The sequence below is a fragment of the Dromiciops gliroides genome, chromosome 3 (genome assembly GCF_019393635.1).
Source record: "Dromiciops gliroides isolate mDroGli1 chromosome 3, mDroGli1.pri, whole genome shotgun sequence".
Lineage (NCBI taxonomy): Eukaryota > Metazoa > Chordata > Mammalia > Microbiotheria > Microbiotheriidae > Dromiciops > Dromiciops gliroides.
Window position 1 is genome coordinate 663,300,222 of NC_057863.1, and position 17,272 is coordinate 663,317,493.

A 17,272-nucleotide genomic window follows, 5' to 3' on the forward strand; every position below is an offset into this window, starting at 1 on the left:
GGTAACTCAGAACCTTCCATCAAAGGAATGTCTTCCTTCCCTACCTGTTATGTGGGGTGTGGCCTTTATTAATTATTCAAAAGGCAAAAGTGCTGGTCTCTCCACAGGGTCTTCCTGCTGCCTGGTTTTCCTATGAAAGGCCTTTGAGTTACATTCTTGGAAGCTGTGACTTATATTTGTTGCTCCTGAAATTGTCTCTTTCTTATTTTAAGTAGCGTCACGTCAAAACTCAAACCAGTGGTTTGGATTCTGAGATGTGGAGATAATCTCAGTGGTTATCTGGTTTAACCTGTAACTGGACATGATTTGTGTCAGCAAAATCTCTGCAAACTGCTCATGCAGCTTTTCCTTGATGGGCAGTGAAGGGAACTCTCTGCCTTCCAAGGCAGCCCCTTCTAGTCTTTAGAAACGTCTTCTTATTAACAAGCATCAGTGTGCTGCTCATTGCACCTAGTCCTGCCTTATAGACCAAGTTTAGCCTTATTCTTCCCTCAGATTCCAGCCCAGACAGTGGGAAAGGCAGGGAAGGCAATAAGCATTTATTTGTATTTCTTTTATGTTCTGAGCTGGGCAAACTACTTGATAGTTATTTTCCTTGGATCCTCACAACACCCATGTTTGTTTGTTACTATTATTGTCCCCATTTCCTAGTTGACAGAACTGAGTCAGAGAGGCTACGTAGCCTTCCCTGGGGCCCACAGCTGCGATGTGTGAGGATGGTTCAAATGGATCTTTCTGGTGCCAGGTTTAGATCTCTAACCATCGCAGTAAGAGCTGCCTCAGATTTCTAGAAAAGAGAACACATGGAATGTGCCCATTCTTCAATGAAAGAGGTGAACAAGAATGGAGTTTTCTGATTTCAAATGGGCTGCGAGGTCTCTGGCCCCTCCAAGGACCCCAATAATCAGTGCCATGGGGAGCATCCTTGAGGCATCCTGGGAACTGTCTCATGTCCCTAGAGGGGAGTGAATTGCATATTTCTCTCTATCCTCATCCTTTTCTTATTCTACATTCCCAGGGCTTCCAGTTCTTAGAGAAGACTTGACCTTCCCTTTTCAGCCAGGGATGGCGGAGCCAAAAGGCCCAAGGAGCTCCTGTCCAGGTGAGTGAGATGGAAGCAGGTGTAGGAGGGCTCTTATCACAAGAGGCCTCTGTATGTGGTATTTGGAATCTGTCTTGAGACACATTTCTGCAGTGGGATCCTGGGCCAGGAAGTGCCCCTCTGAGCCCTAGTTTCCTTCTGTACTCCAGGCAAGGGGGTCAGAGTCCTTGGCCTTTCAGTTTCCTTCCAGTGATAAGTCCATGATCCTACAGGAAGTCACTGTCTGAAGTTTTGGTGCATGGTCCTTTCCTGAAAGCACCTACTAGGGGCTGCAGGCATCCTATAGGAACTCCTTCCTAGGCTTTATTCTGGTCAGTATTTCTTAAGCACCTCCTGGGTTCCAGACCCCATGTTAAGCACCAGGAATACGGAGAAAGGCAGTGGACAAGCCCAGCTCTCAAAGACTTCACAGTCTAGTGGGGAAGACAACATACAAAGAACTATGAACAACCCACTGTGTCCAGCATCAATTGGAGCTCAGCAAGAGAGGGAAGGCACTAAGGAGCACTGGAGACTTATTGTAAAATAGGCTTGTAGGGGGGACTTCAGGGAAGTCAGAGCAAGCATGAGGGGCAGCCAGAGAGAACATGGAGTCAGGAGAGAGAGTGTCCTGCTCAAGGAACAAAGAGGAGGCCTGTACCACTGATCATCACACATGTGGAGGGCTCGTCAGGTGAGAGTGAGGAGCAGATGATGAAGGGCTTTAAGGGCCAAGCAGAGGATGCTATATTTGATCCTGGTGCCAGGGAGCCAAGGGAGTTTATGGAGTAGGCAGTGACATGAAGACAAGAGCATTCTAGGAAGATGAATTTGACAGCTGGAGGGAGGATTGAGTGGGGAGGGACTTGAGGAGGGGAGGCCAAGCATCAGGCTCTCATAATACTGCCAGTGGGAGGTGATTGGAGCCTGATCCAAGAAAGTGGCAATGATGGGAGACAAGGGGATGTATGGGAGAGATGTTAAAAAAGAAGAATCAACAGGCCTTCCCATAATGTTGAATGTGGGGGCATGTGAGGGTTTGAGAGATGCTGAGGAGTGGGTGACATGGATGATTGGAGGGGGGTGGCCTGGATAAGACATGAGAATAAGAATTAACAAGCTTCTGATAGGCAGTAAGAAAGTGAGAAGACAGGAGGGTTGGGGGAAAGATAATGAGGTTAGTTTTGAACTTTGTCAGAGGTGTGAGATTTAAAATTGGATACTAGAGCACTTGCCTTTCTTGTTATCCCCAGAGCTTAGTACAGTGCCTTTATTTCTCTCTGTCCTGTTTTCATGGTTGTTTCCTTTAGAAAGATTTCAAAAGTTTGGGAAAGACTCAAAAAGTTTCTTCTGCCCTCAGGCAAAACCCCAAAGTACTTGAATTTCTCATCCTCCGTGCAAGACTTAAATACAAACGGCTGACCTGGACCCTTAGCTGTAAAAATAAAAAGTTTGAATATTATGGTTTCTCAGGCTCCTTCCAACTATGATCCTATGAGAGTCAAGAAGAACACTATGAGAGATAGTAAACTCCTCGGGGGCAAGCATTGTCTTAGGTGTCCTCAGCACTCTATAAAGTACCTGCTATATTTGCTATAGACCCGTAGGTTACGTGTTGTCTCTTCCATCTGAATGCAGTCCCTGCCACCAAGGAGCTGACGGGGCTCTCCCCCACCCCCCCAAAGGTGGCCTTGGCCTTTTGGTGAGTTTTATACAGAATATAGAATAAGCTTAGACTTAAGACTATTTGTTTTGTGTTTCTACTTTCCTATCCCTCTAATCAATATCACCTTGTAACTACCAAACAATAAAAGCTCTAACTAGAGACCAGAGGCTTCTTCCATTTACTAGTCTGGGAGATAAATTAAGGGAAAGGTTAAAGAGGGGAGATTAATGCTCTAGTATCCAATTTTAAATCTCACAGAGGGAAACCAGGAGAAGTATTGTCACTAAAACCTAGAGAAGGAAAGGGGAAGATTGACTGTGTCCCAGGCTCCAGAGAGGTCCAGAAGGATGAGGATTGAGAAAAAAACATCGGATTTAGCAGTTTCAGTTGAGCAATGAAGTAGAAATCTAGAATGCAGAGAGTTTGAAGAGAAGATGACGAAAGGAGTTGGAAGCACCAGTGGTTGACCTCCCTGTCTAGGTCTTTAGCCCTGAAAAGAAGGAAGGATATCGGCCAATGTCTAATGGGGATGAATGGGCCATGTGAAGCTTCGTTTCAGGATTGGGCACACGTTTTATTTTTGGCACTAGGGAGCCAGTAGAAAGAGACTGAGCATTCCTGAAAGAAGCAGGATGACCCAGGAGGGAATTTGCTGGCTGGGAGATGAGACAGACTGGGATTTGCCTTGGAAACCGTAATGGCCACCTACTCATGGGAGAGCAGGGCAATGGAGGAAAAGAAGACGTCTGGTTTATGTGAGATGAGGAGTGGAGAGAGCCCTTGATAAGTGTCCAGTTTATTTTTAGTAAAATTGAGGCCAGGTGTTCAGCTGAGAGTCCTGGGGAAGCAAACCCAGTGAGAGAATTGGGCAGGATCAGGAAGATGTGGGAAGGCTTGTGTGGTGTGTGGGATGGGCAGTCAGTCAGGGGGTGTCGGAGGATTTAGCCTTGGCCCAGTGTGGGCCCAGCTGGACTGATGGAACTTAGATTTATAATGGAGCCACACAGCCCAGGTCTGTGATTTTCTCTGTCTCCACACAGCATCTTGTGGTTACAGTGGGAACCACAGTCCTAATAAGAGGCTGAGACTTGCACATGCTGTCAACTCAAGGTTCCTTTCCTGATCTCTGTGGCCCCATCTTTGTCTCCATTCTCAGAAATTAAATGGCAAGATATGTAGGTGACCACCCTAAGGTGAAGGAGTTGGGAGGTAGAGACTCTCAGGCATCCCATAGGACCTTAGATGTCTCCATGATCTCCAGTGTTTGGTCTGGTCAGGTCCCATCAGGTTCAGAAGCAGACAGAGGTAATTTCCTGTAGGTGATAAGGGATAAGAAAGAGCCGCAAATAGAGTTTAGGCCAAAACCTGGATTGGAAGACTAGGGGAAAGACTGGAACCCAGGGGATGAGGTAGACGCTGGTCCCTGGTGTCAGCGTCAGCCCTGGGCCCAGTCACTCTATCAGTGTACACTGATAAATACCCTCTACGTACTAGGCACTTCGCTAAGCCCTGGGATACAAAGGAAGGTAAAAGAGAGTCCCTGCTGTCCAGGAGCTCCTAGTGCACAGACATGGAGATGGTTTGAGAAGGATCATGACGCTCCCTCTTAGCGGAGCCAGGTGAAAGAGAGTGTTTTTGAGTGGAAGTGAATTAAGCTCAAGAGGGAAATCAGTGAAGAGGAGAGAATAGTGGTTTACGAAGGAGGGGGAAATTGATGAGGAAATGGTCAAAATTACCGTAATAATGATAATAGTAATAATATGTAACATTTATATAGAGTCTGCTCATGGCCAGGTGATTTATAAATAGCATCTCATTTAATCCTTACAACAAGCCTGGGAGGTAGATACTATTATTCTCCTCCTTTTATAGATAAGTAAGCTGAGGGAAAAGGATGTCATGTGGCATGTAGAAAATGAGTCTTGATTTGAATTTAAGTCCTCCTGACTCCAGGCTTAGTGTTCTGTCCATCGTGTCGTCCAGCTGCCTCATGGTGGGAAATAACTTTACACCAAAGAGGAAGCTTCAAGTAGGAGAGCTGAAAGGGTAAGAGACTTTTAAGGGCGTGTACAGCCGGTCATCTGGGCCATTTTGTGTGTAAGAGAGAACCTTGGCAGAAGGATTCACAAAGCATTAGAATGAAAGGACGGCATTCAGTAACACCTTTTGGGACCTTGCCCCTAAACTCACTCCCCTGTCTTCCCTTTGACCCAGTGATAACCACTAGACCGCTAAAGAAAGAGGAAAAAGCCCCAATTAGACAACACAAAATGAGGGCTATTTTTTATTGTTGTAAAATCTGGAAACAGATGGTGCCCATACATTGTGAAATGACTGAACAAATGACGGTCTAAGGATATAATGGAAGATTATGGAGCTATAGGAAGTGATGAGAGGCACAGTGTCAGAGAAACCTGGGAGAAGTTTTCTGAACCGATGTAGGGAGAAATGAGCAGAACCAAGAGAAGGGTTTATACTAAAGTGACACTGATCAATGCAATGAACAACCACGACTCCAGAGTAGTAGTTCCCCAAACCTTTTGTTGTTAGAACTTGTTTCAAGAACACAGAGTGTGTCGTGATGTTCCTCTGCCCCCCCCATTTATTCTATGCTTAATATTTCAAATTTATACATCAGGTGCTTACCATGGTGACTTGGATGACTTTTACCCCACAAACATCCAAATTAGTAATTTCATTCCACTTTGTAATTATGAAACATAAAGTTTTATTCTACTTTAAATTATGGAAATTTATTGTGGGGCTTTCTGTAAGAATTTTTGTTTTAATTCTGTAAGACTTCAATTCAGATTAATTTAATAAATTTTGTTGAATAGGAATAGCATTTTAAATCCAATGTTACAACTTGGAAAATGTTGAACATAGCTTAATATATGAAATTAATTTCAAAGTTGGACTTTTTCTTTGAACAAAAGTTAGCAGTATTTGATTCAACACCTGATGAACCAAACCTTCAATTTGTTTCTGTGTTAAGTTGATTAATAATAGCAACAACAAAAAGAAAAACAATTATAACTAATATTCATATATTAGCAACTGGTTACTGTGTTAAGTGCTTTATAGAGATTATCTCATTTGATCATCACAAATGTGTTGGGTGGTAGAAGATACTGTTCTTTCCATTTTACAATTGAGGAAATAGGCAGTCAGAGGTTAAGTGACTTGTCCAAGGTCACAGTGTTAGTAAGTGTCTGAGGCGGGATTTGAACTTTCCTCTTTCAGACTGCTAGGCCCCGCTCTGTATCCACTTTGTTACCAGATGTACAGACCATCCTTGCTTTACAGAAATTCACATTGTTCTAATTTGACTTCACTGGGGTTGCAGGACCCCTTGTTGGCTCAGGCCAGGGTGGCAATGACAGGTTCTCTGCTCCAGGCATTGAAGCCACCTCAGCTGCTGGGGCCACATAGCTACAGAGTCCCTTAAGGGGAGGGGAAGGCTTGCAGAAGAGTCCACTTCATTTGAGTGGGAGCTGGCTACATTGTTATTTATAACCAAATTATAATATGTGTTCCCTTACACATAAATGAGCTGGAAAATGGTTGGAGAATTTTATATCCTCTCCTGTTGAGAGATAGAAATTCATTTTTTGTTTTGTTTTGTACTGAGCCCCCCCAACAGCCAGCAAAATGAATGGCTAGTGACTTTATAAAAAGATAATTCTCTCTTGGCTAATGACAAGTAGTGTGCTAAGTGGTAAATGTAGTTGCTTTGGTTTTTGTTGTTATTCGGTTGTGTCAGTCATTTCTGATTCTTTATGACCCCATTTGTGGTTTTCTTGGCAAATGTTCTAGAGTGGTTTGCCATTTCCTTCTCCAGCTCATTTTACAGGTGAGGAAATTGAAGCAAATAGGGTTAAGTGACTTGTCCAGGGTGTGTCACACAGGTACTAAATGTTTGAGGTCAGATTTGAACTCAGGAAAATAAGAGTCTTCCTAATTCTAGGCCTGGCACTTTATCTATTGTGCCACCTAACTGCCCCCTGGTTTTCTTTTTCTTTTTCTTTCTTTTAAAATATACCATGTTTATATACATACATGTACACACTTATGCCCTTTGTTTGGAAAGAACTTTTCAGATATAACTTTCTTCTTTCTACCACTGGTACACTGGTTATACTCTCACAGAAACTCTATGGATTGACCGACCTGGGTTGCCCTTGAAAACCTTCCAGACAGAAGAACAGCAACTTAAGCAGGCGATAAGTTCAAATCAGAAAGTAGCCTTCCATTGCAATGAGAGGTGATGCAAGGAATGTTTCTGTAGAATGTGTGTGATGGTCCATGCCAGTTCCAAAATGGTGTGGGATATGTAAGCTTCATCGGAAGAATGTAAACGTTTGTAACTTCTTGATGTGGTGCTGACAGCGCTGATGTGATGAGATTGCAAGGTCACCTTGGAATGAGGCAGCTACTCTGGTGCAGAGAGGACAGAAAGCAAACGAGGGTGTGTGCCTACCTGTGACATCTGCTGGGAGTTGATGCATGCTTGTGTGTCAGACTTTTATGGCAGTGTGAAACAATTTGAAGACAGGTTAAGAAACCAAAACAATATGTTGCCCGTAGTTAGAAGTGGTCAGTGATTGATGTCATCACTGCATGAAGACCAAAATCATTTTATACTTAATCTTGATGATTTGGAATGACTGCACAAAGAAACCTATCATGCCTCCAACATGCTTGTCGTCCCAGGGGAAAATATATTGATAACCAAACTGGGCAGTTCTTTGCTGCATAAGGTACCATCAAAGCATTTTTAGCTAAAACCTTTTGGATATCATCGTGAACCTCTAAAGTTTTCATGAACCCCAAATGGGCTGTGGCGCTAGAAGATCAATAGTGAATCTTTCTGTTCACTTCCTGACAGAAGAGGGATGGAGGAGAGATACAATATAAGACATAATTTATGATAGATAATGAACTAATATAAATACTTAGTATATGTGTGGTCAATGGCATACTATCTTTGCATCTGAATAGAAAACAAGAAAAGTTGGATGTAACACTGAAAATTACTGCTTGGCAATTAAGAAGAGTAAACCGGTTTCTCAGATTAGCATATGAAATTTACCAAGAATGACCATGTGATAGTGCTTCCAAACTGATCCATGCAGAATAGCGGGAAGATGACCTGAGATTGACAAAATTATAAGTATAATCAACAATGGGCATTTGAAGAAAAGGTAGAAAGTGCAATGGAGGAGGGCCATCTAGTACTGTGGACAGAGCATGCATGCTCAGTCACAGAATTTGAGTCCCACTCTCAGCTGCAGGGATGTTGGTCAGGTCGCTCAGCCGTTATGAGTTCATTGCCTGAATTGTGAAGGGTAAAAGAGAATGCCGGGCCTGCTTATATCACAGGTTTGTTGTAAGGATCCACTGTTATCGTATTTGAAGATCTTTGTGACCAAATGGCATTTCTGCAGGTTGAGTCGGCCTGTTTATGTTTTAAAACTTTTTTTTTTTGATTGGGGAAATAGAATATAAATCAGTTTATTTTCTGCCATCAGAGAAAAGAACATATATTTATGTGTGTATGTCTTTCTGTATATATGATTGTTTGTTTTCTTTAGATGTAGAGACCAGGTTTGAAGTGAATGAGATGTCTTCAAAGCTGAGAAATTTTGTGGAAGAATCTCGTCAGCAAAGATTCATGAATGATGGTCCCTGTGACTTCAATTTGGGAGAACTCTGTGGTTCTAATATCATAGAAGATAAAAATCCAAAGAGTGACTGTGAATTTGGTGGAAAGAGATTCAGAGAGTCTTCAGCCCTAAATCACTACAAGAAAATGACCTCAGGGAATGACTGTTTTCAGGATAGTGAATCTAGCAAATGTCTTACTGAACAAGGAGAGCTTTCTCTGTCCCAAGAGGAGCCTCCTGAAATGCTAAGGTTTCAAGCCAATCAACAGGAAATGGCCATGAGCTGGAGTTCAGACCTCATCAGACATCAAAAAAGTGTTGCTGGAGAAATGCCTTATGTAAGTAAGGAAAGTGGGAAGGCCTTCAAGCAGAACTCTAAGCTCATTGATCATCAGAAAATTTACATTACAAAGATGCCTTCTGAAAATAGTAAGTGTGAAGCAACCTTATCCCATCACTCATCTCTTCCTTATGATTCTAGATTTCCTACTGAACTGAAAACGTATGCATGTTGGAACTCAGATCTTATATCCCAGAAGATTCATAGTGGAGAGAAGTTGCATAAATGTAATGAATATGGGAAGGGTTTCTGCGACAGATCTCTCCTTCCTGGCCATCAGAAAACATGCACTGGAGAGAAACCTTCTGAATGTAATGAATGTGCAAAGGCTCCTGATTCAGCTGTACATCAGAGAATCCACAGTGGAGAGAAAACTCATAAATGTAATCATTGTGGAAAGGCTTTCAGATATAGCTCTAGTCTTGTTTTACATGAGATAATCCATAATGGAGAGAAACCTTTTGAATGTAAGCAGTGTGGAAAGACTTTCAAGGAGAGGGCCAGTCTTGCTAAACATCAGAAAATTCACACTGGAGAGGAACCTTTTAAGTGTAATCAATGTGGAAATGCTTTCTCACATAAGGGCCATCTTACTTTACATCAGAGAATCCACATTGGAGAGAAACCTTATGAACGTGATCAACTTGAAAAATTCCTTGCACCAAGGGCCCATACTTCTTTACATAAAAGGATACACACTGGAGAGAAACTTTATGAATGTAAACAATGTGGAAAGGCTTTTAGATGCCGCTCCCGTCTTACTGATCATGAGAAAACCCACACTGGAGAGAAACCTTATGAATGTAATCAGTGTGGAAAGGCTTTCACGCAGAGCTCCAATCTTGCTGTACATCAGAGAATCCACACTGGAGAGAAGCCTTTTGAATGTAAACAATGTGGAAAGGCTTTCAGATACAGTTCCAGTCTTGCTAAACATCAGGGAATCCACACTGGAGAGAAACCTCATGAATGTCATCAATGTGGAAAGGCTTTCAGAATCAGCTCCAGTCTTGCTACCCATCAGAGAATCCACACTGGAGAGAAACCTTATGCATGTAATCATTGTGGAAAGGCTTTCAGAATCGGTTCTAGTCTTGCTAAGCATCAGAGAATCCACACTGGAGAGAAAGTTTATGAATGTAATAAGTGTGGAAAGGCTTTCACACAAAACTCACATCTTGCTGCACATCAGAGAATTCACACCGGAGAGAAACCTTTTCAATGTAATCAGTGTGGAAAGACTTTCAGATGCAACTCCAGTCTTACTGATCATCAAAAAATACATAATAGGGACAAACTTTATGAATGTAATCAGTGTGGGAAGCCTTTCACAAAGAGTTCCAGTCTTGCTGTACATCAGCGAATCCACACTGGAGAAAAGCCTTATGAATGTAATCAGTGTGGAAAGGCTTTCACACAGAGGAACCATCTTTCAGTACATCAGAGAATCCACACTGGAGAGAAACCTTATGAATGTAATCAGTGTGGAAAGGCATTCAGAATCAGCTGCAGTCTTGCTAAACATCAGAGAATCCATACTGGGGAGAAACCTTATGAATGTGACCAATGTGGAAAGGCTTTCACACAGAGGGCCAATTTTGCTAAACATCAGAGAATTCACACTGGAGAGAAACCTTATGAATGTAATCAATGTGGAAAGGCTTTCACAAAGAGCTCCAGTCTTGCTATACATAAAATAATTCACACTGGAGAGAAACCCTATCGATGCGTTCTGTGTGGAAAGGCTTTTGCCAAGAACTCCAGTCTTGCTGCACATCAAAGAATCCACTCTGGTCAGAAACCTTAGGATTATAATTAATATGGTAATAATCATCTCTAATTTGCCATTTGAGAATTAATATTGGATAGAAATATCACTGTCATGAATGAGGAATGACATTCAAATGGATTCAAAGCTTGTTCAATTTTAGAAAATTCATTCTGATGAGCAGCTACATATGAATTCCATGTGGGAAGGCTTTTATCCTGAGAACGTCTCTAATTTTATATCCTAGGAGTCATTGTGGAGAGAAGCCTTATGAATGTGCTCAAGGGGGATGTGTTTTTCTCTGCAGGAGGGTGATCAGTAGACAATATTCATAATGGAATGACATTGTATAAAAGCAGTGGTTTTGGGAAGGGCTTCACCTAGAGCTCATACTTGACTATACGTTGGGGAAAGCATGCTAGACATAAAACTCATGGATCTAATTAACAAGGAAAGCCTCTTGCTGAAGAACAAACTTAATTAGACTTCTCAACACAAGAGACCTCATCAAATATAACAGATTTCATACTGTACATAGAACCCTAAAAACATAATGCATTTTTCTCTGAAATCCTAATATTTGTCATTACTCCTCAATATTTCCTGGCCTTCATATACTGTGATTTCTTTAGCCATTACCCAGTTACTCACTTTGTTTCCTATTGTTTGCTGGCATGAAAAGTCCTTGTATTAATATTTTGGTAACTGTTGGACATTTCTTTTTGGCATGCTTTCTTTCAGCAACTAGGTGGCCCAGTGGATGAAGTGCTGTGCTTTGATCCACAAGACCTGCATTCCATCTTGGTCTCTGACACTTACTAGTGGTATGTCCTTGGGCAGGTCACGTAACCTTTTCCTGCCTGAGTTTCCCCATCTGTAGAATAGAGATAATAAGAGCATCTACCTCGCAGGGTTTATTAAGGATTAAATGAGTGAATATTTCTAAAGGTTTTACAAGCATTAAATCACTTTGAAATACTGTTTTTATGATGATCATTTCCTAGATCCTAAGACTCATAGTAAAGTCTGTAGGCTAAAACATGTGGACAGTTTGGTCACTTTTAATTCAGATAGCCATTGAGAACGGAGTAGAAGAAGACATTCATTGTAATGGATAGAGCATTTGGTTTAGAACTTGGGAAGATGGGTTCAAATCCTGACTCAGATGCTCCCTAGCTCTGTGGCAAAGAACCACCTCTTCGTACCTCATTTTACTTATCTCTAAAATGAAGAGGTTGGATTCAGTGGCTTCTTTGGTCCCTTGAAACTCTAAATGTGTCTTCTCATAAAACTACATTCATATGTGTCTTTCCCACAACCTCTTCCAACACTCCAGGAAGGAGATCTTGCAGGACCAAATCTGAAACTCCCAGAAAGCAATAGTCATCAGAAATAAATGGTCCTACTTAAAAAGGAAGATCCTGAGAAACCGAAGAGATCGGGTGTGTAATAGACAAAAAGAAAATGAGTATAGTTGCCTTGTGTTCAGTCGAATCAAAGGCCTCCGCGATGGGAAGGGGCTGGCACTTGCCAACTACTATGCAACACTAGAGGCACTGGAAAATCATTTGGCGGAGAAGAAATATGGACCAACATCTTCCCCCAGACCCCGTCTCAGACCCAACTTAGGTAGAAAAAAATCCCTTCAAACAAATGAGAGGAACCTTGAGGGAGATACAGTTATGGATAGTAGAAGAGTTCATCTTCAAACAAGGGACAGAGAGGATCCCAGAAAATAAAACGGGCTGTTTTCATCACATAAAATATGCATAAAAATGTACAAACAAGCATTTGGATTTGTAGCAAGTTTCCCTTATAAAGGCCTCCTATCCAAGGTATTGATTATATACAGGCATATAAAGAACAGATATAATAAACATTGGTTGGTTGGTGGTTGGTCTTTGTTCTGGAAGAGGATCAAAGTGACATCACCATGTTGGAGGCAAATTACATTGTGTTCCGTGGTGGCTGATCTACCACAGGTCAGGCACAGATATTTAGGGTGGAGATGTTTCTAAATTTGTGCATCTCACGTTTCTTTTGAGCTACTGCACCTCTGCTTTGCTCATAGAACACAGTGCCTTCTTGATGTGGGCACACCATGGTGGGTGGTCCTGTGCCAGCACCTACCATGTCATGCAATTGATTTCATAGTTCTTCATAAGAAACATATGGTGAAAAGCTATGAACAGACATTTTTCAAAGGAGGAAATGCAAATTATCAACCAGTGTATGGAAAAAACATTCTCAATTTATAATCCCTAATCCAAATCACTCATAATTAGAAAGATTTAGGGGCAGCCAGGTAGCTGAGTGGATAGAGCACTGTCCCTAGAGTTAGGAGGTCCTGAGTTCAAATCTGGCCTCAGACACTAGCTGCGTGCCTTTGTGCAAACCACTTAACCCCAATTGCCTCAAAAAAAAAGAAAGAAAGAAAAGAAGGATTTTCAGATTGTTAAAGGTGATTAGAAAATGAGCACCACACACAAGTATTAGAGGGAATTTGTTTTCCTCAATTGTGTATTTGTTTACAAGAGGTTTGTCATTTTTTTTTCCTTTTTCACCTGGGAGAGGGCAGATCAGTGAGGGAGAAAATAAATGTAATAAAAAAAAAATAAACAAGCAAAAATGCTCCAAATCAGTAATTAGATAAATGCAAATTAAATCAACTCAGGTTCTACCTCACCTGCATGCAGTTGACAAAGATGACAAGGGAAAAAGAATTAGAAGTCTTGGAAAGGCTGTGGGAAAATAAACACATTAATTCATTTAGCTGTTAATAAAGCTGTGAAGTCTCCCCCTCCCTCCCATCATGAAATTGGGTATGCTCTTTGACTCATTGATACCATTAGGGCATATTCCCTTAAAGAAAAAAAAAAAAAGGACTCAAGCTCCTTATGTTATGGCAAAGGCCCGGAAAGTATGATGTGACTTGCTATAATAGGGCAACTGCTGAACACATTTTGGTAGGTGAATGTTATGGAGCAGTAATTTGTAAAACAGGCAATTTCTGTGAAATCTGTGGAAGATGAGTATGGATTAAGGCATACCATAGGAAACGATTGACAAAAGTGACATTGGCAAGATGTCACTCTTGTCATAGGCTATACCGGGACTTAGCAGGATGTGTGCAAGCTGCCCCCTCACCAAGAGGGGAAGGATACAAGATGTAGAATAAAAGTTCATTTTGGGAAACGGACAGTGTGGCAATTTCTGTTCCTTCTCTGTGTGATTTCATTGGAAATATTTTGATTATTAATTTTTTTTCGGTTTTGGGTAGGAGAGGATAGCAGCATGAGAGGAACTAGAAATAGGCTTGCCTTTCCTTCACCTTCCCCACACCAAAATAATAAAGAAGAAAATCGATAGATTGCAATATATACTGTAGAACAGAAGGAAGGCCAGAAGGAGTGAGAACAGATTTGAAAGTACCATGTTACATTATGTATTACTCAAAAATTAAGTCAAGCTATGCATGTTAGAACTTATTTTATGTACAACACCCCCCCCCCCAATTTTATGGTGTATATAAGATACTCATTTTATTTCACATTCATGAATTTCAAAATTAAAAAAAAAACCAAAATATTGATGGTTTCCCTTTTCCACCAATTTTGAAGGCATGACATGAAATGGCAAAATTATTTTCATATGACTTTCTCTTTTTATCAGTGCTTTGGCACATGTGTTATTTATGGTTATCAGGACTTTGGAAAACTTCCAGCCCTATCACCAATGACTCCTGGTACACTTGAGTGTCAGTTTTCTCCATATCTTGAATATAAATGACTTTTTTGGTTCATTTTTCATGTAACATTTTATATATTCTCCACTTTATTTTCTAATTTGACCATCTATTTTATTCAGACATTTACATTTTATGTAGTTAGAATGATCCATTTAAAAAAAAATCTTTGATCAGTAATTCTTCTAACCAGTTGTTAGAAGTATTTTAAGTAGGTTTTTTTTTTCCAATCAGGAAAAATTCCATCTGCCTTTCCCACCCACAACTTTCATTACAAATATGTACAGTCAAGAACAACATTTCTGCATTGTCCTCTCCCCCCAAAAATCTTTAAAATTCCTATGTGGTGTTGAGAAATATGTATATTCTTGAGCAGTTTCCATTTAGAAGATGCCGTAAGTTTTCACTCTAGTCTTGCTGGAGTATTGTCTACTAGTCTAGTTTTCTTTTTGCCTATCTTTCTGTGACACCGCTAAAATTGTGATAGGACATTGAAATATTGTCATTTTGCTACTAAGCCTTCTTATAGTACAATTAACATTTCTTTTATAAAATGAAATGTTAAAATGTTTTAGTAGTGCTATTATTCATTGTTTATCTGTGATACCTTTCAGTGATGTAATTTCCTTGCTTTATCTCTTTCCATGTTTTTAATGATTGTTTCTGTTTAGTCTGATAGTACGATTGTACTGCTCTTTTGGATTCACTTAACTAGTAGTACACTTTCCCCTACCCGTCTCCCTTGACCATCATTTTTATTCTGCATGTCTTTAAAAAAAAAGTTTCATGAAAGCAGCAGACTATAGAGTTTTGTAATTTAATCTATCACTTTTTTTCATTTTACTTAATATAAAGTAATGAGTTAGGTTTATATCTCCCTCCCACCCTCCACTTGTTAAACCTTTCCCTAGATTCAGATTTTTGCTCATTCGTCCCTTTTTATTGCTTACTTTTATCTAGGTATTTCATTCTTCCTGTTTTGTTCTTACTTAATTGTCAAGTAGAATTCCCCCTTCACATAATTTAATTTTTAAAAATTATTTTCATTTTCTGTGTATTTTCCTTGAAAGAATTTCCCCCTATTTCTTTTGTTTATCTTTTTGAACTATTCTACCCTTTCATTTTTGGATTCATGATACTTACACTGAGTTGGTCCTTCTTTATTCTCTTTTATTCCTCATGGATGGCACCAATAATTTTTTAGTTCCCCCTTCTAAAGAGATTCTGCTGCTGCCTTGGAAATGTTTTCCTTGCCCTGCCCCTCCCCACTTTTCCCGTTGTCTCCCTCTTAGAAATATGAATTCTTGATGAGAACATCCCACTTGTTGGGATCTTCCTGTGCCTTGATCGTCCAGTTCATTATTGGCTATCTCCTTCCTCGTGGTCATCTTTCCCATTTGCCTTCATATCTCTTCCCTGGGTCCTTGCCTCTCCCAGAAGCTCTGATTTCCCCTTTCCTTAGGCAAGAAGAGTGATCTCTCTAAGCAGCAAATCCCTTAGGAGAATAGCTATTTTAAGTTCCCAGTCTCCCTTTAGAAGATATCACTTAGGGGCAGCTAGGTGGCGCAGTGGATGAAGCACTGGCCTTGGATTCAGGAATACCTGAGTTCAAATGCAGCCTCAGCACTTGACAGTTACTAGCTGTGTGACCCTGGGCAAGTCACTTAGCCCTCATTGCCCCTCCAAAACAAAACAAAACAAAACAAAAAAAAAGATGTCACTTATCCTAGAGGTGCATTTATCATTGGTATCCCCTCCAAACACTGAAACGATTCCCCATCCCCCCTCTCTTCTCCCATTTTCATTCCGTCCCTTTTTCTCTTCACCCATTCTCCTCTAGGCGCTATTATTCTTGGGAGATGATAGGAGTAAATTTCCTTTTGTCATTAGCCTTTGACTTGATTAAGGTACATCACACATTCCCATCTATGAATTTCTTTCCCTCTTTTTTTTTTTTTTTTTTTGGCGGCACAGTGAAGGTTAAGTGACTTGCCCAGGGTCACACAGCTAGTAAGTGTCAAGGGTCTGAGACTGGATTTATACTCAGGTCCTCCTGAATCCAGGGCCAATGCTTTATCCACTGCATGATCTAGCTGCCCTCTCATCATTACTTTGTGGTTATTTTGTTGTTTTTGTTGTCCTTGATTGCTTTGTGTTGTGTAGTTCTGTTACCTCAGTGGTTTGAGAAGTAAATAATTTCTTTCGGTCTGATTTTCTTTTTAGAAATGTTTCTGAATACCCCTTTCTAATTGAATGTCCATCTTTTTTTTCATTTGTAGTTAGGCTTACATTTGTAGGGTTGATCATCTTGGGATTCACCAGAAGCTCCTTTTCTCTTTTTATTTATTTAAATTGTTTTATGTTATATATAATATATTTTTTTATTTAGATTTAGATGTGCCATTGAGTAAATGGGGAAAAACCCCAATTTCAGGGTGTTAATTACTTGTACTTTAGTATTTTAAGGGAACCCTGGTCTCAATGGTATGGGTATATCCTATTACATCAGTGCATTTTGCCACCACTCTTCATCTTTATCCAAGTCTTTGTATAAATCTTCCATGAGAATCTACCCAATTTGAAGAAGATGAATATTGGTGAACTGAGTCTATTCCCTCCTCTATATATGGCCTGCTTCCCTAACCAGTCATACCTGTCCTTAATGATTCCCATATTAAGAGTATGAAGATGGAAATTTGTGAATAAAACTTTATTTTTCAATAAAACTTTATTTGAAATGAAACTATCTTTGTACAGAGTAGAATATATTTACATATATTTCTAAGAATAAAGAAAGAGTCCTTCAGGTTAGTAATTCTCAGTTTTTCTTCATCAGGAGAAAATCTTTGTGACTCAGTCCCTTTGGATTACAATGGGTTGACACGTTTTGACACATTTTGGACTTTCTGTCATCACCAGTGTTTTCTAAATCTTCAGATTTGAAAGCTGTGGATCACTATGTTAGTAGGTTATTGTCCCACTTGGGGCTGTGTTGGCTTCTTGCTG

The 17,272-nt window shown here is 40.4% G+C and overlaps 1 protein-coding gene across 3 annotated transcripts in view; it reads left to right on the forward strand.

Moving 5' to 3' along the window:
- Positions 1 to 16,296, forward strand: part of LOC122748814 (zinc finger protein 665-like) — a 31,506-nt gene extending 15,210 nt beyond the window's left edge. For 2 of the 3 annotated variants that reach the window (XM_043994792.1, XM_043994790.1), the window contains exons 4-5: positions 1,019 to 1,102; positions 8,342 to 16,295. In XM_043994792.1, the coding sequence (XP_043850727.1) occupies positions 1,019 to 1,102; positions 8,342 to 10,560 (2,303 nt within the window). In that variant the 3' untranslated portion in view covers positions 10,561 to 16,295. Of the gene's footprint in view, positions 1 to 1,018; positions 1,103 to 8,341 lie in introns of all 3 variants that reach the window. The other variant, XM_043994793.1, reaches the window with a different exon arrangement.
- The last annotated feature ends 976 nt before the right edge of the window (positions 16,297 to 17,272 follow it).